This window comes from Odocoileus virginianus, chromosome 2, assembly GCF_023699985.2.
Source record: "Odocoileus virginianus isolate 20LAN1187 ecotype Illinois chromosome 2, Ovbor_1.2, whole genome shotgun sequence".
NCBI classification, from domain to species: Eukaryota; Metazoa; Chordata; class Mammalia; order Artiodactyla; family Cervidae; genus Odocoileus; species Odocoileus virginianus.
Genome location: NC_069675.1, coordinates 66,658,689 through 66,682,720, shown reverse-complemented (window position 1 = coordinate 66,682,720; position 24,032 = coordinate 66,658,689). Strand labels below are relative to the sequence as shown.

Below are 24,032 nucleotides of genomic sequence, written 5' to 3'. Positions count from 1 at the left end.
GCAGAACCAGGCATACCATTAGTGCTCAAAGAGTGTTTATATCCATTATCCCATTCTCTGTGGTGTCACAGACACACTAAGGGGGAAATGATGCAGGCAGATAGGTAGGTGTACAGAAATAGCTCAGGAGGACGATGCTCAAGATCAGAGAAAGCTTTGGGGAGCCACCTTCCCAGGCGTGAGAGCTGAGACTATGTTAACAGGAGCATGAATGCATGACCAAGAGACCACACAACACTGAGTGATGCTCTCCACATTGCTTATCTGTCAGTCTGTCCCTATTCTTCACCCATCTCACTCTTTCCCTTTTGTTAATTTCTTTCCTGCTCTGTCTGTGACAGTCATTTTAAATGGATCTCTTTTGATTTGCCTTTCTTGCTTTTGTTTCATTTGGTCAATTATTCTTTTATTATCATTTTTTATTACCTTTTAATCTGACTTGATTTCTTTCTGTTTCAGTCTGCCATTAACATAGAGGTAATTCATTGGTATTTATTGAGTGGATCTATGTGTCTTTATTTTAAAGGTAAGGGATATGATCGAGTAGAGCATTTTAAACAAATCTTACCTCAAAACATCTAAGCCAACTACTTTCCACTTGATTTCCACAGACTGAGCTCATTGGTTCCCAGCAGGTCACTGGTCCTCATGGTGACAGATGTTCCCTGCTCTTGGTCTTGTATGACCGCTGGTACTGCTGTTCCCTACAGGACTCAGTCTTTCTGGTGACTACATCCAGAGCCTTGTGCTTATCATGTAATAGACAAAAATACAGAGGCACAGACAAGGAATGAACTTGACTTCCTGGCTCGGTGGACTGGGAAGAGAACAGGAAAAGGCCTGGCCTATCAGGGCAGAGGAATTGGTAAGAAAGCGTTCAGCTGTGACAAGGGTCCACTGGGGCTCCCTTGTGGAGTTGCTTTTCACTGAAAACATCAGGCCCTTGAGGGCAGTATGTCAGATCATGACCAGGCACATTACATATGTAATTTCAGAAATGTGACCAAACTGCCTTCCTGCCAGAGCTATGAAGTGTATCCCACGGGGGGCTGGAGGGCTTTTTGTTTACCATTTTTCATTCTGTGGTAGGTTGATTTTTTTTTTTTTGAGAGAGAGAGAGAGATTTAAATTACCCAGTTTTTTCAATCAAAGAAATTGATACATTAACAAGACTGGTGATGGTGGTAGCAGCAGCAAGGGAAGTAATTAAAAAGTCTAATCTTTCTTTGTTTCCAAAAACACCAGTCCCTAAATTGGATGGGTCCCGATGGGCTTGAAAGTAGACAAAGTTTTAATAGAACTTTTATTTAAAGTCCAACAATGACTTTGTTGTGCTCTGATGTTGAGATGTTGGGAGGAACCTTTCTTTTCCAGGATTCAGTGATCTGGACATTGGAGGTCCGGAGGGATGAAGGACTACATTATTTTACCAGGACGGTTATAACAAAACACCACAAAATGGCTGGTTTCAAATATCAGAGAATTATTCTCTCGCAGTTTTGGAGGCCAGAAGTCTGAAATCAAGGCATCAACAGGGCCATGCTCTGAAGGCTCTAGGAGAGAATCTGTCCAATGACTTCCCCTAGTTGCTGGCGATTCTTGGCATTCCTCGGCTTGAAAATATATCATTCTAATCTCTGCCTCCATTATTACATGATGTTCATCCCCTGTCTCTGTGTCTGTATCTTTGCTTTCTCTTCTTACAAGGACATCACTTATATTTGGATTAGGATCCACTCTAATCCAGTGTGGACTCAACTGCATCTATGAAGACCCTATTTTAAACTAAGGTCATACTCACAGACAGTGGGGGTAAAGACTTCAATATACCTTGTTGGTATAGTGAACCAGAGTCGATAGTAGGGGAGGAAAGACTGACCATGCTCCTGGGTTGGGGGTGGTTACATTTACATCTAGGAAGAGGTGAATTACCCTAGCTTCCCTGGAATAGTCTCAATTTGGGGACATCAAGTCTTGGTACAGGTCTTGGATATCAGATTGGTCATTCAGTCCCAACTGAGTGGTCAGGTTGTCCAGGAAATGAGAGCCCTTTCTATAGAATGGGGACTTCACCTTTGAAATAACTTTTTGATGTGGTAGAAGGAGTATCCAACTTGTAGTCAGAAAATCTGACTTCAGTCTTCTAATGCTCACCAGCTCAGTAACTTGATAACATGGTTAATAAATATCTTCAGCCCTCAGTTTACATTTCTACAAAGTGGGATATAAAATAATTTTCACCCACCACAATTTTTTAACACATTTAAGTGAGAAAGAGGGGTCTGGGAAAGTTTTGCAAAGTATCAAACCTCTTTTCCCAATAAATGAACATTCTTTTTCTCATCCTCATCTGGACAGAAACTTTAGTTACTTTGCTTTAAAACATGATCTGATTCTTCCTAAACCCAGAATGGCAAACATGAATTAAAGCTGGGGGGAATATGATCTGCTTTTGTGGCTCTAGAACTCAAGGTGATCAAAACCCTGCAATCTCTTACTACCTGGAGCTTCCAAATGAAACAGATTTTTATCTGGGTACGGAGTTGGAGCCCAGTCCTTTAACTAAGCCTATATAAATAAGTCCTAAGGCATTAGAGCTGGATGATAAAAGGAAAAAAAAAAATTGTTTCTTTATACGCCCGCCCCCACTTCTTCAAAGCCTTGAGGGAAGAATGTGCAGCTCTGTTTGTTGATGATGAAATTAGCAAGCTCCCATCATTCAAGACAAGATGAGAAAGAGCTGGAATCTGATACCAAATGCCATTGAAAAGAATATATTTTACACAACATAAAAGGCCCCAACGTAAATTAGAAGAAATATGGGGAGACTTCAAAAAGGTAGGTCAAACTTTTTCCTCAAGCAGATAATTATAGGCTAGGGTGAGTAAATCTTATTAGCCTCTATCCACCTCGTCTCTTCTCATAAAACACCAGTGGAGAAGAAAGCCATGCTCAATTCAGTCCTGGACAGCTTGCCTGAGAGGGCTGGCTGCCACTGTCTATCATGATGCCTGTGGTTGTACTGCTGAAGCCTACCACTGCCGCCCCCTCCTACCTCCCCACTAGCCATTCCCTCCCACCTTCGCCCCAGAATGCAGGTGAGGACAGCCAGCCAGCACCAAGCTCCATCACTCAGGGCCCACATTGACTTGCTGAGTCTTAGTTACTTCTCCCTGTCTGAAGAACTATCCCTTCGGGCAGCAATTTTCCAGCCAAATTTCTCTGCCCAAGTTTGAGGTCTTAAAATTAATGAAGTTGTTAACATTTCTTAAAATGTCTTTCATGGCAGTTGAAAGGTGTGAATTTATAACCAGTGAGCCTGCTGGCCTCTTTGGTACATAGACACAGGCTAAGCCCCGCAAACATCCTTAAGGCGACAGGAGTCTCAGCCTTCAGTTTTCTCTGCTGTGTGTCTCGGGACTAGTCTTCAACCTCTGTGCCCCAGAGGTGCTCTTTGTAGTAATGGATTGAACTGCTTACAGAGCTGTTTCTCTGGCCAGTGAACTCAGAGAGGAAGAGTAATTCTCACTCGTGTTTGTTTTTGTATCACCTCTAACATGTGGCACGGGACCAGGCTCACACAAATGGTGGTGGAGCCAGCTAACTCCTTATGGTCTCAGCTGAATTAAATACAGGAAGAGGATGAAAAGGCTCTGAAATTACCACTGCACTCAATCAAGGAGCCACCAACCAAGAATCATCTCTTCTCACCCTGTCAATCAATAGCAATGATGATGCTGACTTTGGTACCTCGTTGAGCATTTGGGCAATGTCTGACCGATGGTTTTGGTTCTCTCCTCTGCCAAGAAGGGAAATCCTGAGGATTCCAGGCTACAAGGAACATCTGAAAGGAATCCTGGGAATTGCCCTTATCTATTCCTTTCCCCCCTGGGGCATGCCACCCTCATTCTATACATGAGAAAGGGGAGGCCCAGGGAGAGGAAGTAGGTATATCAGAGTCAAACAGTGGGCAGCTAGCAGTTTAAATAAGCTCCAGTGGTTTTCTTCTTTTAACCTGAAACCTCTTTTTGGATGTTCCAGAGAGAATAAATGCAATGCTCTCTGTGTCATGCAAGAGGCAGACCTGACTTTTTTGGACATTACATTTTATAAAAGTTGTGGAAATACTGAGTGACTTTGAGAGCAAACACAAAAGCATTATCCAAAGACTGCTTCTATCACAAATCTGGGTTTATGAAGCAATAACAGTACAAAGAACCAGATTTCAATTATTTATAAACACCTGTTCTTATCCTAAGATGGCACTCAGTGTCTGGCCTAAATAAAATCAAGAAGTAATTTTTATCTGGAATCTCCCGAAAACTAGTGACCTTCCCTTCCCACCAGGGGCAGCTTAGGAGTAGCAGGAAACATCCTAGAAGTGTACCATTCTAAACTGCCCTAGGGGTTTTGATGCATTTATTTTTTAAGTTTGAAACAGTTAATCTGAACCCAGACTCACTGCTTTACAAATGGGAACACTAGTACATGGAAGATCTCTGTTAGGTGCACTTTAAAAAGCTCAAGCCCAAGGGCAGAAACCGAGTGGCAAGAATAGGCAAATATGCCCAGAAGGGAATCTAGAACTCAGTGTTGTACTAGGTTCATAAGTATTTAATTGAATCAGGCCTGATGAGTGAATTCCATCCCTGAAGGCCTCTGCATTCATTTATCATGGACGAGCCTCTATGAATTTCTTCTTTGTGATAGGCTAAAGTGGGAAGCAAACAGAACTTTGTGCCTGCCCTCACAGGGTTCACCCTAGCGGAGTTCAATAGCAGAAAAAAATGTCCAAGTAAAAATACATTAGCTCTCCTCCAAACCTTCCCTTTCCTCTGCAGAGGCCCAGCTTCTGTGAACTATCAAGATGAGCACAGAGAATGAGGAATGCTATACCATGTAATTCTGGCCTCAGCCTAACAGTGTGAGTAGGTAGCTCCCTAGGAGAAAAAGTGAAGGGAAGAATTCTGCTTCTGTAGTTAGAAAATCCACTTTGTATGATCTTATTATGCTCAGTTTCTGCATCTGTAAAAATGAAATGGGACCTGTCCTCATCTCCAAAATTGTTGCAGAATCAAAGGAACTGAAATAATATCTAGGAACATGTCTGGGTACTTTTAAGGAGGTACCTAGATGTCAGGGAATCACTTGAGGGGCCCCAGAAGACCTGTGACCCTCATAATAATCCTCTCTCAAGAGATCACTATAGAGACACTGATGGATTAGAACCATGTATCTAGAAAGCCACAGTCAAAATGCAAACAAACATTACATCTCATGGTGGGTAAGGGCAGTCAGGAATACCACACACACATAAAGGCAGCTGGGATACAATGTGGCAGCCACAAAGCCTTTGGCTTCCTTCAGGATACATAAGACAGCTGTCAGTCTGGAGAGGACAGGCCTGGGGGCAATGGTCTTATGGAGATGGCTGTCAATGGAAGACTAAGGGCACAGAAAGACTTCCTTCTTGATAAGCCATACATCACTAATTGCAACTCACAGCTTCTTTAATTATGAGATGGTGACTATACATTACAAATAACTATCAAAATATACTTACCATATCGGCTGCGATGAGACAGGAAAGGGAAGGAATCTTTCATCATCCAGGTCAGATTCCATGCAAAAGAATTGGGAGGAAGAGAAGGCAGGTTTGTTGGTGACTCCAAGGAGCTCTGACCTGAACATAAAAAAAGAGAGAATACTGATCTTTGTGCTTGGGATGTGTCTTTTAGCTGTCACTCATATGGCTTATAAAAGAAAATTCAGAGGAGCTTTCATGACATCAATTGGAAAATGAGGGGAAAAAAGATTGAGCCACTAGTAGATTGAATTGACCTCAATCCACATTTTCTATCATGGGCAGTAAGATCTAAGAAGTCTGCATCTTGTGACTAGGCCATGCCAAAGATGTCTGTTAGAAGAACTAGAAGCCAGGCTACTTAATGGTTTGGTCTAATAGTTCTATCCAAAGTGTGTTCTGCCTATGAGAATTTGAGCAACTTACAGAGAATTTTAATTCATCGCATTCAAATAATGCCTCCATTCTACTTTATGTTCAGACTTGTAACTTCATCTAATGTTGTTTGCTTGGGTTATTGCCTTATCAATAAGAATGTTGAAACTGCACTCAGAAGTTATGAGTTTTGACAATTATGCTATTTTCAGGGGGGGAAATGCTAGGTGATGAGTTTTCCTATAGGTGAGAGTCCAGGGGAGCTACAAAGGATTAATGTTTCTGATTTGCATGAGAGAAAGAAGAATTGAGAGAAAAAGAGTAAAAGCACCATTATTCCTTTGCTTAAAAGTACCTCAAGTGGGTTTCATGTGGTGAAAAGTAATTATAATATATCTACAAATCAAACGAACATAGGCTGCATGCTCTTATGCAGTTCTTCCCAGAAATCCCCAACCCAATTGCTATTTGCTAATGTCTTAAGGCAGGTAAAGCTTTTTCTGTTAAAGAAGAACCAGTTTGACTAGTTTGAGCCTACCTGTTTAGGAAATAGGCTGAGTGTGGGCAGGAGGCAAAGAAGGGAACTTGAATTTCTTCTGCAGCTTCCATGGATGAGGCACCATGCTAGGCTCTTAACTCACATAATTTCACAATGACTCCCTGAGATAAGCATTACTGTCTCAGTTTTACACATGCAACAACTGAGGCTTAGAGGGCAAATGATGGAATCAGGAACTGAAGCCAGGTTTACCTGACCTCAAGAGGCCATGCTCTACCATGAGTGGGCTGGCTTGCTACTCAAACAGAAATTGTTAAACCACCTGGAGTGATTTCACATAGGGGAAGTAGAGGAAGAAAAGAAAAAAGAAAAGGAAGCAACAGTAGCAGAAGCATTTCTCAGCCTGTTTGCTTTGCAGATTCTTCCACATCACTTCCAGCATGCGCTCCTCCAGGCCCTATTATGTCTTCAGTCCCCTTATAGTATTCCCTTAATAATACGCATATTGCATATGCTTTAAGGAAATCACTGCTCTGAGTGGTCCCAGCAGCCTTTTGTTTCCCAACTACTCCACTGTTTTATCTATAGGAGCTGCCTTTTCTTGAAGCCCACTTGTCCCTGTAACTAGAACAGAATGGGCATTCTATACTCTCCTTCCAAAGAAACACTCTTCTTTATGCCTTCCAAAGACTGGAGTTGGAAGTGCTGGCCTGAGTACCTAGAAAATATTTTTTTGAATTTTCTCTCACATGTGATCTAAAGAGAAATGAGTTGAATTGGTTGGTACCTAGATACATCTTTTGTAGCATTTCTCCAAAATGGTTCAGAGGAATGCACTGAAAGAAATCAGATGCTACACTAGTAAGTTTGAGAGAGCAGCCACCTCATTTCACCCTCACATCAACTCTGTTTTATAGATGGGCAACGGGGCTGAGAGAATTGAGGTCCAAGATCACGCAGGTCTACTTAAGAGCAGGCTTGAGGTTATAAGACTTTTAAAGAATTAATAATGCTAACTGAGCACACATGGACTAGGCATTGTGGTAAGTGATTTAAATGTGTGATTACACTCGATTCTTACAGCAACCTTATGAATAAATACTATTGTCAGGCGAGTGTATGCTCCTCGGTTGTCTCGTCACAACAAAAATTTGGAGTGACAGACATTAAAGCCCCCTCGGCGGGTCACAGCTCTCACAGGACACACCATGTTATAGCTCTTAAATAAATCAGTGTTACAGCTCAGTGTTAAGGCTCTATTTTATTTAGATAATGGCAGGAAAATCCATCTTTGAGGCGTGAGGGCACATCGATCCAAAGACGTGAAGAGAAGAGCACCCCATTGTGCAGGGGGGAGACAGAGAGAGAGAGAGCTTTGGCTCTTCTTTTTATATGTTTTTTCCTCCCCCCTGGGCCTATCCTATGCAAATTGGGCTTAGGCAGGAGCGCTGTTCTACCTGAAGTCCTCACTCCAGTCCTGGGACCTTCCTTTGACCTTCCTCTGCGCTATTTTCGCAGGCTTTTCCCTTCCTGTTTTTTAGCCACCACCATTTTGGACTCCTTTTCCCTATTCTAACTATCTAACACTATTATTGGAGTTTCAGCTTCAGCATCAGTCCTTCCAATGAACACCCAGGACTGATCTCCTTTAGGATGGACTGCTTGGATCTCCTTGCAGTCCAAGGGACTCTCAAGAGTCTTCTCCAACACCACAGTTCAAAAGCATCAATTTTTCGGCACTCAGCTTTCTTCACAGTCCAACTCTCACATCCATACATGACCACTGGAAAAACCATAGCCTTGACCAGACAGACCTTTGTTCGCAAAGTAATGTCTCTGATTTTTAATATGCTATCTAGGTTGGTCATAACTTTCCTTCCAAGGAGTAAGCATCTTTTAATTTCATGGCTGCAGTCACCATCTGCAGTGATTTTGGGGCCCCCAGAAATGAAGTCTGACACTGTTTCCACTGTCTCCCCATCTATTTCCCATGAGGTGATGGGACTAGATGCCATGATCTTAGTTTTCTGAATGTTGAGCTTTAAGCCAACTTTTTCACTCCCTCTTTCACTTTCAAGAGGCTTTTTAGTTCCTCTTTACTTTCTGCCATAAGGGTGGTGTCATCTACATATCTGAGGTTATTGATATTTCTCCCGGCAATCTTAATTCCAGCTTGTGCTTCATCCAGCCCAGCGTTTCTCATGATGTACTCTGCATATAAGTTAAATAAGCAGGGTGACAATATACAGCCTTGATGTACTCCTTTTCCTATTTGGAACCAGTCTGTTGTTCCATGTCCAGTTCTAACTGTTGCTTCCTGACCTGCATAAAGGTTTCTCAAGAGTCAGGTCTCAAGAGGCGGACACGACTGAGCGACTGAACTGAACTGAACACTATTATTGGGCCTTATTTTGAGAACAGGGAAACCAAGGCTGAGAGAGGTCAGATGCCCTGACTGTGGCCACATGACCAGAAGGCAGGAGACCAGAGTCAACAGATCAGGTTGGCCTGATGCTATAGCCCTTGCTCCTTATACCACCCTTCAGGGACTCCCACAAACTACTCCATGGTGATCAGTTCTCTATAGGGCCCTTCAGCATCCCCACTAGTCAATGGCTAAGGTCAGAGATAAGAGTCTGCTCCAGAATGGGCCTAACAGTGTGAGGGTTATGAGAAGGCTTTGACAATCAATTCCTTGCAAAGAACTCCATGTGAATAAAAACTGGCATCTCTATGTCTGAGTCATCAGCAGAGCTCAGATTTTAAGTAATTCTGAAGCAACAGGAAGATCAAGTCTAGGTAATATTTCCCAATTTCAGAATGATGTCATTTTTCTTAGCCATACAGTTTGGGAATGGCATTAACTTCTTCCTGGATGTGAAGCACAAAGTGGATGGGGCTAGATTCATAAGGGGGCACTTATGAATCTGTGTGTGGGCATGGATGGCAGATTAAGTTAATATGGGTAAGGGTCAGGTTATATATTCAGGGATAAAAAATATCTGAAATAATTCAAAAGGAGGGCTCTGAGGGCTGAGTCATGGCCTTAGAAAGGAGCCATGGACCTCACTGTGGGTCATTCCTAAAGACGTAAACTTAAACCATTTTACATCCAAAAGTGAAACTGTGAGTTGCTCAGTCACGACCTACTCTTTGTGACCCCATAGATTGGAGTCCGCCAGGCTCCTCTGTCCATGGAATTCTCCAGGTAAGAATACTGGAATGGGTAGCCATTCCCTTCTCCAGGGGATCATCTTGACCCAGGGATCAAGCCTGGGTCTCCCACATTGTGGGCAGATTCTTGACCATACGAGCCACCAAAAATGCCAATAAATAGTTTAGCACCTTCAAAGTTGAATGCTGGAGAGAAAGCACACATTCTGAGAATTTCTGCTAGTAGGCTGGGTTCACACATGGTCCCCAGAGGGAAGTGGATAGTGATTTGCTGGATGAGACTGGGGGAGCTAATGGAGGTCAACCAAAAGGATGCATCTCCTCACCTGAAAGCATAAAGACTAAAGAAAAACACAGTCTACAAGAATGAAGTTGTTTGTCAAAATCAGAAGCACTGACACAGAGTGGGTTCTAGTTAATGTTAATAGAATATGCATAAACATAGACTAGAAAGATGAAAGCACTGCATTTAAGTGCAGGGAAGAGGCTCTCTGCTCCCTTTACACTTCATTTCCACCCCCTATCCACCTTTAGCCCTGGTGGGAATGGGGGTTTCCAGCATAGAGAAAAGTTATGCATAAGAAGTAATCCATTTAAGCAAGAAAAAAGCTCGGGTTTTTGGTGCTTCCCTCTGGAAATGTGAGGATCCAAAGTGAATCTCACTAGCACAGACTTATGGGGTGAAGGTATGAAGCGAGACCCTCTGGTTCAAACGGAGTGTATCTTGGACCCTGAGGGAGAGGGGTAGAAAGGAAAGGAGAGGAGAAAGTAGGAGCAAGGGTTTCCAGGTGTCCAAGTGATAGCCAAAACCACCTAAGGAGAAAAGTAATGTACTCTGGACTGAGGACATTTTTATTGGCTACAGATAAGATTGCTTTAGGTTTTAGAGGGGATTAGGGGGATCTGGGGTGATATCCTGAGTCCTTTCCAGGTACCATAGAGTATCTAGGCACAGTCAAACCCCTAACTTCTTGACACTACACTTTTCCTACCATGTGTCACCCCTCTTGCATCCTCAACTTAGATTCCAGGATTCATCACTATAATAATTCCACTACAATAATTCCCTTGCAAACAAGTGCAACTCCTGTCCTTTCATCCTTCACAGTTGTCCTCAGCATTTGAATGTGGTGGTAGGAGAGGAGGGGAGGAGTACACCAGATGCTTAAAAGTTTCACTTTTAAATTATGACCACAAACCTCAAGAGGACGCTCAGGACTGCCCAGGAATTCTTCTGAATTCCCTGATGGGCTCAATTCACCCTCGCTCTTCTAGTCTCACTACTCCTAAGGTTTTCTTACCCTTCAAGCCTCCAATCCCTGACCCTCATTCCTCCACTTTCTCAGCTAGTGAACTTGTTTTTTATTTCATTGAAAAAAGAGAAGCAAATCTACCAACTCAGAGGTATCAGTAACTTTATACACTACCTTCTCTCCTGCTAAAACAGGCTGACCACACTCTAAGCAGTGGCAGTCTCTCCACCTAGTTGCTAATCTCATCATGTTCCAAGAAATTCACTGGTGCAGTAGTTTTCTCTTTATTCTGTATCAATAGTTCCCCCCCTCCAAGTCAATCTCATCTGCAGCATGTATATACATCTTAAAAAAAAGAAAAGAAAAAACTTCCCTGACCCATACACTCTTCTTCAGCCATCCTCCCATTTCCTGCTCTCCTTCACAGCTAAGTATCTTAAAAAGATCTGTCTATGCTTCTGTCTCTATTTTTCCTCTCTCATTTCCACTTAAATGAAATCAGGATCATCTCCACTATGCTGGGTTGAGGTCACCAAAGACCCCAAGTTGTAAATACAATGAATGAGTCTTGGTTCTTCTCTTACTGGCCCACTCAGCAGCACTGGATCACGCTGATCTTCACTGCTTCTTGGATTCTTCACATCTCAGTGACACGCAGTCCTTGGCTGCCATAGTCCATGTCTCCTACTTCAGTGTCAGGTCTTCTCTACTCCTCTTTGCCAGATCTTCCCCATTTTCCAGGCTGCATAAAAGAAACATTCTCCATTTCCTAGCAGTAACTGCCCAGGAGATTTCACGGCTGAACATTAAATTTCATCACAGTAGTTTTAACCAGCTGACGATAAACTCTGACCATGAATTTCAAGCGAGCCCAGGACACCAGACCCTTAAACTTCACTAAAACCTCTTGACCGATGAACAAGGGATTTGCTTTAACCAAGCATGTTCAGACTTACAAATTCATTCTCTCCTATCCAAAGTGCTGATTTTCAATTCTGAATTAGCATGACCACCATGTAACTCTTCCTAGGGCTCTGAAAACTCTGAATGTTATTCCTTAGATAACTACTCAGTGAATTTCTTGCCTGACATGTAAATAAGCTCAGCTGTTCTTCTTTTTTAAAAACCTGATGGGGGGAGGGAATTTCTGTTTTATTATTTTACAGGTGTTAAAAGTTGGGTATCTTGGGACATGTCTCTTCCCCATCTAAACTCACTCCCCAAAATGATCTCATCCAGTTTCACAGCTTTAAATATAATCTATATATTAACACCACTAAATTTATATCTCAAGGCCCAAGTGCTCCCCTGAACAGAACATATATCCAACTGCCAGTCTGAAATCTTCATTTTATTCCTGGGTAAGTATCATAAACTTAATACATGCAAAAATAAACACATGATATCTCTCCATCTAAACCCCAGGTGTTCTCTATTTCAGAAAGCAATGGCAAACCTCTCCTGGTTCCTTGGGCCAAAACCAAGGAGGAATCCTTGACATTTTTTCCCATGGCCCACACCAATTCATCAACCAATCTCAATGGCTCTACCTACATTATATCCCTCTCTTCTCTCCCCGCATCACCTTTCACTCTGACAACTGCTATGAGCTCCCAGCTGGTCCCCTGCTTCTGCTATTGCTCACCTTCAATATGCTCTCCACACAGCTGTTGGATTGGCACTTCAGCCCTGAAAGAGCATTAACATTTCTTGCCATGACCTAGTCCTTTAAGATCCCATATAATCTGGCTCCTGGTCTCTTTCTGACCTCATTTCCAACCATTTTTCCCTTGCTCGTGGAGCTTCAGCCTTACAGGCCTCCTTGCTATTCTTAAACTCGACAAGCAGGCTCCCATCTCAGGGCTTTTGCACCAGTGGGTCTCAGCCTAAAAATTCCTCCGCCCTACAGGCACAAGATCATACCATCTTTCCATCCAGGTCTCTGCCCAAATGTCTCTCACCTCCTCAGAGAGATCTTCCTAGTCATTCTATAGTCGCTCAGTCGTGTCTGACTCTTTGCAACCCTATGGACTGTAGCCTGCCAGGCTTCTCTCTCCATGGAATTCTCCAGGCAAGAATATCAGAGTGAGTAGCCATTTCCTTCTCCAGGGGATCTTCCCAACCTAGGGATCAAACCCAGGTCTCCCACATTGCAGGAAGATTCTTTTTTTTTTTTAATGTATTTTTAATTTTAATAGGATTATCATACTGCCTTCCCCAAAAGGCTGTCACAATTTCCAATTCCACTAACAATACGTGAGTCGCCTTTCCCCTATATTCCACCAATAATAGATATTAGGAGCTTTATGGTTTTTGCAAGTATGTTTGGTATAAAGGAATATCTATTACTTGATTTTTCATATCCCTGACTATGAGTGAATTTGTATGTCTTTTTCTGTGGCCTTCCATTTACTAGGGGAGGGGAATAGTGGTATTAATTTGCCATTCTCTAAACTGACTTAAATATTTTTGCCTATTTTTTGAGTTGTATTCTCATTGTTAGTTTGAAAGATATCTTTATTGCAATAAAGTTATATTTTTATTACATCTTTTTTCCAAAGCTAGTATTTGATTATCAACTTTAAATTTTTTTGCTGTGCATTTTTATTCTTAAATTTTATTTAGAATATTTTTAAAGTTACAGAAAAGTTGCAAAGATAACTCAGAGGCTTCCCATATACCTTTTACTCATATATACATATATTTGTGCAGGCAGATTCTTTACCATTTGAGTCATGAGGGAAGCCCACACATTCCAGTAACAACTCTATATCACATTGATCTGCATTTATTATTTCTTATATTTATATTTGTCTGTTTACTGTATCTCTCCTGCATTAATCACTGTTATGTCCCCATGCCTGGCACATAATAGGCACTCAGTAAATATTTGTCAAATAATGAAACCAGAGTTTTGGAGAAAATTACTAGCTCTGATACTTATTAGCTGTTTAACCCAGGCCAATCACATACTCATGAAATCTCAGTGTCCTGAAAAAATGATAAAAACAAGAATAATGGATGCAAACTCTCAGGATTTTGTCCAGGCCAGATGAAATAATGCACACATGATGTATCAGTCACACCACTGTTGAAATTTTATGCTTTTATTTCTGTTTCAGAATCCAAAATGAATGGGAGTCTTGGTTCCTCTTCTATCTGAGGATCTAGGATACAATGTCCAAAAAATCAAAAGTGCTCCAAAAGAGCTGTTTCTCTGTTATTCACTAGTTAATTATTAACTCTGCCAACTGTCTGCAGTGTCTACTACCCCAATTTCAGCCAATTGGCAATGTCTCTATATTCAGTGTTTATTATTATACGTCTTAGTGTGTGTCTATTTATCTTTAAGCCAATGTACATAATACAGTAAATATATCATACTTGCATTGACATAAATAATAAACAGCTATGTGTGTGTGATGGTTATTTACATGAATGCCCTGGGTTCACTATCAAGCATGTTTTACAAACCTCTATCAATAAAATGTAAAAATGCTTTTCTTCTAAATGCTCCCTGGAACTGTTCCTGCCTTGCCTTGCACACGTTTTGCTTATTTATTATTCTCCCAACAATAAAACAATCAGTGACTGCCTGCTAGTGTTTCCCCCTTATTTGAAAACACACTTAATAATGCATTCTTTAACAATGATTTTGTGTCACACAAAACAAAGCTTAATGTGGCCAAATAAATAGCCGTCCAGATGTCAAACAGTGTGAGCAGGCACAGCAAGGCTGGGCACAGGGGAGGGCTCCCACCTGGGATTGGCAGCCCAGGGAAATGGTTTCAGTATTCACAGGATTGAGCCCACACCTGTGCAGCCAAAGAAACCTCAGTGAATTTACATGACTACTAGAGTCAGCGGTGATGTTGGAGCGGTGACAGGCAGTTCATTTAGTCTGAAAAACAGATGTGATTTTCAGATGCAAGAGGGAGAATTAGCAGATACGTCCTTTGTCCTAAACACACAGACCTCCCTACAACCTTCTCCAGGCCTGGAAAATGAGGGGGCTGAACTTTCGGTTCAGTAAGCTCCTCTCCAGTTCAGGGAATCAACTCTTCTGCAGTTTGCTTTCACATTTCCTTCCAGCTGGCTCATTCAAAGAGAAGCTATTAGTGTCAGGGCAGAATCTGAATAGAATTAAAAGCCCCCCATTTCACCTTACCTTTCACTAGACTCCACTCCCCCTCTGCCAGGAAGGTTTGTGCTCTTTCTTGGTAGATCAAGTTCTGAAGCAAAATTATTATTTCTCATAAAGTTCTCTTGTACCAGTGAAAGTCATAGTTTCAACATGTTCCTTGCCTATCTCCCCAGTACCCAAAAGGACCTGTGTATAACTGCTAAGTTCATTCAGTGGTGAACCTCATCTGTCAGTCAAATAAAAGCAGGCATTCCTTCCCAAGGCATGGCATTAAGGAATATTGATGGAACACAAAGGAAATTGTCAGCATGGTTCCAGCTCTTGGGGATTGGTTACCTGCAAGGTATACTAGACCCACACGTAAAAGGGAATTACAAAGAGGTTCCGACAGAAATGGCTGAAATGTGTAAATGTGAAACCAACACACTAGGGCCACTACTTGCTTTTTCATTCTTATTTCCCACACAGAATCCTTTCATATTCTATCTCTGTCACACATAAGTCTCCAAACCTTTACCCAAGTTGATCTGTACCTAGAATGTCCTTCTTGACCTGCTGCTTTCCTAAATCCTACCCTTTCTTAAAGGGGCAAACCAAATCCCTCCTTCTCCAAGGTTTCCCATCTTTCCTGAGCTGCAGTCTCATCAGAGCAGCTGAGATGGGATTCAGAGTGGCCCAAAGCAAAACTTGACTGGGCCTTCTTAACCACCATGGGTTACTGTCGCTTCGGACTGTGCCATTAGACCATTTACCAAACACGTTGTTCAACTACCTTGGTTGTTTCATGAAAATGAAGTAAACTAGTTTATTAATTTAATTCACAACTCTCAGGTGCCCAGATTTAGAAGAAATTAGCAAAAGCTTTTCATAGGGGCTGTTATTCTGTCTCACGTGGGACATATTGACATGCTCTCCAGGTCAAGGCCAAGGTCAGATCAGGGGCATAGACCCCAGGGATACCATGTCTGTGCAGGCCACCAGTAACTCATAATTGAAGCCAAAGCCAGATAATGAAAGTAATAAGACAGTCAATGCTGCCCTTTAGAATTTGTGTCCCAAGCTGCTACATTTTGACCTATCTAGAGATGACCTCAGCGTTCCAAGGAAGAGCCTGTGAGCCCTGCTCTATCTACTGCTCTGGAATCCCTGCTCCAGGTGTGCTGAGTTACTGGCCCTACTTACCGAGCCCAGGTGGACTCTCTGGCTTTCAGCAGTGGAGGAAGGTTAATCGGCATTTATACTAATCCAAGAGTGCAATGGAGAGGATATCACTCTCCAAGTAGCCTGATGCTTCTCTTTCTCTCTGTGCAACACACACACCATGTCTGAGTGCTTCCATTAGCAGGGCAACAGGACATTATGTTCTGGGTCCATTTCTGTGGTTTGCTTGTACTCTATGACACTTATCCCACTGTTATTTCAATCCTATCTTCTTGCCTCAAAATCTATTGACTAGAATAATAATGAAAAGGAAGACTTTGAACTACCACTAGGCCTTTTATCTTGTGATCTCAGAAAGCTTTACCAGGCACTAAATAATTAATGTACTGAAAGTGACACAAAGTCCAGGCAGCCAAAGGAACCAGCCTCTCAATGAAGGACCTTTCTCTTTTCAAGGGAGGGCATGCCTGTGGGAACAACCACCCACTGGCAAGCCCAGTAGTCTCTGGGCAAGTTGGACAAGAAGCTACAGACTATCCAGAAACAAGTCTTCTCTTGACCTGATATTTCTAGTTAGGAAGTGACAGTTATCAGGGTCACCCCTGGGGAAGGCATGGCCCACTTCTACCAGAAGACGTGACCTCCAGCATAGAAGAGTAGATCCTAACTACTTACACAATCACTGTGATTTATGACTTACTGACGCCTTTCAGAGTCATTCACTCTCATAATCCTCACAACAGTCCTGTGGATTAACCCCTTTAACAGATGAGAAGATTGAAATTCCGAAAGTACAACTGCCCTACTCAAGGTCACACAGGGAGAATCAGGACAGGACATTCAACTGAAGACCCTGATAAATGGACCAACCAGATATGCCATTCTTCAGTACAATCTCTGGGAGATGATGTTGACTTCCCTGGAAAATAGTGACATTGTGTTTAATACAGCAGAAAGATTCATCAGATTGCAGATGCCTGAAGCATTCTCCTGAGGATGATAGAATCCCTTCAGGTCACCAGGAAGTTGACCTAGAAACACACAACTTCAGTCAGAGTAGCTGGCTCTCCAGGGCCTCAAGCTCAGCTAGCACTGTTTCCATGACAACCACCAGGTCTGATGCTTGGCCTCGAATTGGGGCCTTGCCTGGTCCAGAGAAACGATGTGTGGGATGGAGAGATGCAGAGGGACAGAACACTTTCTACTAACTTGCAGGCCTTTCAACCCGTCTTTATCTACTTGTCACTGCATTCATTCCAACAAAAAAAGTATATCCTCCAGGAAACCACACTTTAAATACTGTTTTGCTTAGCACAAAGACCTCTCACCTGTGGCTGGACACATTTCTGGAAACTGGAAGCAGAATGCTCTAACAGGTTGGTATGTTAGACAGAGACCTGGGTTCCTGGGAACAGTGATGTTACCGTGCGACTTTGTGTTAGCTACTTAAACTTTTTTGAAGTTTTTTTTTCTCTGCATTTAAAACTGAACTCATCATGCCTTCCCTTCCAACTTTAGGAATGCTCTAAGAATTACTGCAACAGTACATACTAAGCCCTCAGGCTCTTTTGAAGAAAGATACACTAGCAATCCTGTGCAGTTACCAAGGGGCATTGTCATGATGATACATCTTAAAAACATTCTTCACTTGTATTACTAAAATCAACTCAGTTCACATTAAACTAGATCGGCCAATAACCTAATTTGCTTCTCTGGTTCTGGTGCTGCAGTTCCCTCTTACCCCCATTCATCTTGCACTGTGAACAACAGTGGTCAGTGTCACCCTTGACTCCTATGCAGAGACCCATGGTGAGAGTTGGGAAGGACTGTAAAGACCATTTATCTATGTCTTCCCATCACATATATGAGGCAACTGAAACAGGGCCCGTACTTTCCCCAAAGTCATCTCATTAGTGAAAACTCAAGACTCTGATCTTCCAACCCTTCATTCTGTGCCTCACCAAACCATGAAAGAAAGTAATAAAGAAAGGAGGAGGGAAAAGAAATACAGAAACATATATTTTTGTCCTTTAAGCCTTTGAACTACTGCTCTGTGCAATACTCAAGGATGAAAAAAAAGTAAGGGAAAAACCAATACTTCATGGGTGCCTATTATGCACACAGGCCCCATACTAGGTATTTTTTAATTAATTAATTTATTTTAATTGGAGGCTAATTACTTTACAGTATTGTGGTGGTTTTTGCCATACATCAACATGAATCAGCCATGGGTGCACATGTGTCCCTCATCCTGAACTCCCCTCCCGCCTCCTCCCCTCCCCCCATCCCTGTGGGGCATCCCAGAGCACTGGCTTTGCGTGCCCTGTTTCATGCATCAAACTTGCACTGGTCATCTATTTTACATATGGTAATATACAGATTTCAGTGCTATTCTCTCATATCATCCCATCCTTGCCTTCTCCCACAGAGTCCAAAAGTCTTTTCTTTATAACCGTATCTCTTTTGCTGTGTTGTTAGGATTGTCATTACCGTATTTCTAAATTCCATATATATGCATTAATATACTGTATTGGTGTTTCTCTTTCTGACTTACTTCACTCTGTATAACAGGCTCCAGTTTCATCCACCTCATTAGAACTGATTCAAATGTGTTCTTTTTATAGCTGAGTAATTGATTCATGGGGTCGCAAAGAGTCAGACATGACTAAGCAACTGAACTGAATATTCCACTGTATATATGTACCACAACTTTATTATCCATTGGTCTGCCAGTGGACATCTAGGTTGCTTCCACATCCCAGCTATTGTAAACAGTGCTGCAATGAACATTGGGGTACACGTGTCTCTTTCAGTTCTGGTTTCCTTGGTGTGTATGCTCAGCAGTGGGATTGCTGGGTCATACAGCAGTTCTATTTTCAGTTTTTTAAGGAATCTCTACACTGTTCTCCATACTGGATATTTTATAACCACTGTTCCATGTAAATCTCACAATTTTCTCAATGTGAGATTATTATCCCCATTTCTAATGAGAGACCTGAGGCTCAGAGAGAGATGAAGTAAATGGCCCAAGGTCTTGGAGCCAAATGGGATGCAGCTAAGATTAATTTCAATTGATGAATATTTATTGAGTGTCTCCTATGTGCCAAGCTCTACCCTTGACAGTTATGATGTATTAGTGAGCAGAATTAAAAACTCCCCTCTTAAAGCTCACAGGTTGAGGAGCTTGTAAACTGAGTGTGGTGGGGTAGCAGCAGACAGCAGTCCAACAACCTCACAAATCCTTATAACATCTCAGTGTTGGTGTGTGTTATAAAGGAGAGATAAATGGCCCTAAGAGAATGTACAGAAGAGAGACTTGACTCATCCTTAAGGCCAGGGAAACTGATGCTTGAGCTGAGGCTCTAAAGTAGATAAGTAGAGTTAACTAGTGAAAGAGAGTGAGATGGGGTGGGGAGCCAGAGAGGGTCCCCTAACCTCTTCACTGTCTCTCCTATAAGATCATCTAGGAAGGTCACATAGAAACATATACCTGTAGTCAGGTATATGTTATATCAGCCCTCTCCAAGGCCTCAAGCTCAGCCAGCATTCTTTCTATGGACATCAACACCAGGCCTGATGCTTGCACCTTGAGATAGGGCCGTGCCTGACCCAGGAGGAGGATGCTTAGTGTGAAATCTGTCAGAGGCCTGGCAGTCTTATGGAGGATGTGCTGAGAAGAAAACATAGTGGATCAGACCCTCAAAACTCAAACACACCATCATACACCAAAGGGAAGGGCTGGGACCTGGTATCTGGATTCCAGGCTCCCTCTCTATAGAAAGGTTGGCTAACAGGTCAAGCACTAGATAAAAGATGGGGATAACTAATGGTCCAGGGTAGTCCTGCCAATGGGGTGAAGTCATTCTAAGTGTCAATTCTAGGGGACCTCCCTGGGTGGCCTGAAGGAGTCCTGTTCTCAGTTAGGAGAATGCTGCAAGTGTCTGTGATTTGATCAGTCTTTCTGTTGCACGTAATTCAAGGTCCTTGTTTTCCAGGATAATCAGCATCATCTCCAGGAGATTCTGAGTGAGACTGTAGAGTTGCTGGTTGGTCTACACAGCAGGTCCTTTCTTGGTGACAAATAAGGAGTAAATGCTCTGGACTGAGACAGACTTGGCCCCATCGAGACCCCTACCCTCTCTGGCCACCCACCCCACCCCACTCTCTATAACTGGTTAACTCCCCTCATTCACTTTAGGGCCACAGCTGAAGCATCAATTTCCAGGGCAATCTTCCCTTGATCTTAAGGGTGAAAGCAAATTAAGATGTATTAGTTGTTACAGGTCTGAAAACTGAAAAGTAAAGGGATGAAACTGCTTCTGGAACCAGTCTTGAAGCCACTGACCTCCCAATGATAAGCTCATATTTACTTTCCCCTCTTCACAACCTGGGCAATACCATCAAATCTTTTCTTTCTCACTACTGTGTTTTCTTTTGCTTTAAATATTAAATGAAGATAGATGAAATGTGGACAGGACTGGTGTCCTGGTGCAGCAGGAAGACAGTGAAGAAGAGGGAGGAAGGTAAAGGAAAAGACAGTGAAGAGACAAGCAATAGGAAAGGGCAGAAACAAAAAAGAGAACAAAGTGGAGAGAGAGACAGAGAAGTCACCTGATATTTTCACTATTTGGAAGTTACCGAGAGAAAGTTATTCAAAGTACCTCTGTAAAAAGGCCATAAAACACCTTGGGGAAAACATGAAAGTCATGCTGCCACCATACAGATGAGAACCCTGGAATTAGCTGCCAGAGCAATGTCTAAAAAGAGGAAATTCAATGGCCAATGCTGCCTCCTCCCCCTGCCTCCTGGCTTCCATCGCCTCCAAATCGCCTGGCTCTGAAGACAGAGGCAGTAATTTGGAGCCAGCAAGTGTGAAGGAATGTTGGAGCTGTTATTTACCTTCATGCAGCGCATCTTGAGTGCTTTTAGAAAGATAATTTAAAATACTCTTCCAGTTTCACTATAGAAAATCTGAAAAAAATCAGGAAGGCCGAAAGAAGAAAATAAATATGACCCATACCTCCATATCCAGAAAGCCAGTGTTAATGTTTGTAGTATATTGTTTTGTGACTTGGTTTTCACAGGTTTATCAAGGTAGCATTTGGCTTAAGTTCTGTTGAGGAGAAGGACAGTTCCTCCCTCCCTATGAGATATTTGCCAGCAGGACTGAGAGAAGTCATCTCTGGAGGTCCTGTGGACTAACACCAGCCAGCTCACACCCTGGAACACAGATGCTAAAACCACAAAAACTTGAGATGCTCTCTGCCCAGGGCATGGGCCTGCAGTCAAGGGCAACACAGGCCAGTCTTTAGTGGGAATGCGGGACCCTGGCCTGGTAGACTTGACAGTAGCTGGGATGTGAATGTCGATAAGTCAGGAGATGCTGTGTACCCTCAGCTCACTGGGCAGAGAGGCAAAGGACTTCTGTTCCATTAGATGCTTCAAAGAAGTCACAAGAACCAAAGACTGTAGAAAATGTATTCCAGTGCTTAAACATCAATGATAGATGCAGTACATTAATTTTATAACTTAGAAAAGATCTTTTAAAAGTGGAATTCCATCCTATTCTCAAAGTGACAATCAATGAACTAAAGATACAGTCTTATCTCTCTGTGGCCAGTGATATACCCAACAAACATATCGTAGCTCTTAAAGCCTCGTTGTACAGGGCTTCCCAGGTGGTTCAGTGCTAAAGAATCCACCTGCCAATGCAGGAGACACAGGTTCGATCTTTCGGTCAGGAAGATTCCTTGGAGTAGAAAATGGCAACACACTCCAGTATTCTGGCCTGGAAAATCCCATGGTCAGAGGAGACTGGTGGGCTACAGTCCATGTGGGTCACAAAAGAGTTTGGACACAACTTAGCAAGTAAACAACAACAACACCCCTTCGTGCATGCTCAAGCCTTTGATTCTTACAATGATCTTAAGATAATTTTTAAAAAATCCCAACTTAGGAAGAAAATGAAAAACAAAGAAGTTAAGTCAGTGCTTCCTAACATTTTTCTATATCGCGACACAAACAAAATGATATCAATAATCTGGGACAACCAGAAGGCAACTGACTTGGGTAGGGGTTAAGCTTCAGCCATAGCTGGTCCACATCAGCCTCCCAGAGTGCCTAGGGCCTCAATAGTTTGGTATCTCTGCATGCTGGTGAGCTTCTGTAGCACATACATGACATGGCACACTGCTGGGGAAGAAGAGCTGTGGGCCAAGAGATACGACCACAGTCACAATTATGAGAAGTGACAGACAGCAGCATCACCCTACATCTCATCCTTGGGACATCTTAAAAACAAAATCAGAGATGTTAGCAACAGAGGAATCCAGGGCTTACTTCATGGGCAGAGTCAGGAAAAGAGCAAGTGTGCCCAACACTGCATCATCACCTCCATGAAGCAGGTGATTCGGGTGAATAAGGGCCTTAAAGTTGGATCTGACAGGACCATAGAAAGTTCCCATTAAGCGTTTATAAGTGCTGAGATGCTTCACCAAAGAAAAGGGGCAAAACTTAGCTCCTTTCTGTACTCTGGGAAATTCAGAAAATAACTTCACAGGATGGTTATTGAATGGCCCAGAAGTAATGATTACAAATGACTGAGTTAACTGCCGTACGTGGCCTCATCTGTCATCATACCAGAGTCTTATCAGAAGTCTTGTCAGGATTAGTGGCTCATCACGACTGATGACATTTGTCGACCAACCTGGCTTGGCTCCCTCCCTTGCCCCTTCAATCAAAGTGGCAGGAGGAGTTTTCTAAGGTTTGAGCATAAACTCTGAGAAATTGCCTTCAGCAATGACTCCAGGAGTGGCTTCTAAGATAATGGACTCTTTTTCTGTAAGTGAAACTCTGTCTCCTCAAGACTTCCTGGGTCTTGCTATCAATGGAGATGTTGGGCAGCACTGGGACATAATGGCTACCAGCACCATGTGTATGAGAATCTAAACCCTGTGAATAAAATCCTGCTGAATGAAAGGTTATATTCAATACGAGTAGTTTACACTCAGGCAGCATCTATACAACATTAAACTTCTGGATGGGAAATGAAAATACTTCCTCAGTTCCCTGTCTCCAAATGTAAACCAAAGGTTTCTATTCTCATCAGGATAGCATGCCTTATATTGATCCAACCTGAGACAGCAGCTGGGATTGAGTATTAAAAATATTTGGACCAGATGAATGAAACACAAGCTAAATGGGTAATCTCACTTATATCACTTATAACTGTAAAAAGAGGATGCCTGACTTCTAGCAAGGTGCTGTCCATGACCTGGAAAGGTGTTGTAGGCAGGTGAAGTCAATTCCCCACTAATGGCTCACACAGCAATAGGATTAGCAGTGGGAGGGGAAGAGGCACTTTTCCCTGGACCTTTACACATCACTTTGCACACAGGGTAGATAAACTGTATTTTGGTGCAAGAGGCATCCAGAGACTTCTGGAATCCCAACATTTGTCAACTAGCAGCATATCATTTCCTCCATAAAATGTACTGCCACAATAAATAGGAAACAACAAATCACCCACGTCTAAATGAGTTGTAACCACACCTAGCCTAAGAGTATGAGGCTTTCAAATTCTTACCTCAAGGAAATGATTTGTTACATATAGTAGAATTTGGAGACACTTGCAAATAGTAGAAACTGTGACTATTAAAATCTGCTACTACTAAGAAGTTGCTGTAGTCAGAATATAAAAGTTATGAGGAAAAAAAGACATAACCCAAAGCTACTTTTCTAGGTACCCTGGGGTTCACTGGGGGGTATGTTGGGGTTCCAGACTCTGAAACAAGCAAGTGGAGGCAAAAATTGTTAGCGCACAGAAGTTCTCTCTGTGGTGTT

General features: G+C 42.4%; 1 protein-coding gene across 2 annotated transcripts in view; it reads right to left on the bottom strand.

Moving 5' to 3' along the window:
* ALK (ALK receptor tyrosine kinase) overlaps positions 1-24,032 on the bottom strand; it is a 724,846-nt gene that overhangs the window by 503,744 nt on the left and 197,070 nt on the right. For both annotated transcript variants that reach the window (XM_070449831.1, XM_070449826.1), the window contains exon 2: positions 5,564-5,683. In XM_070449831.1, coding sequence (XP_070305932.1) covers positions 5,564-5,683 — 120 coding nt within the window. The remainder of the gene's footprint in view (positions 1-5,563; positions 5,684-24,032) is intronic.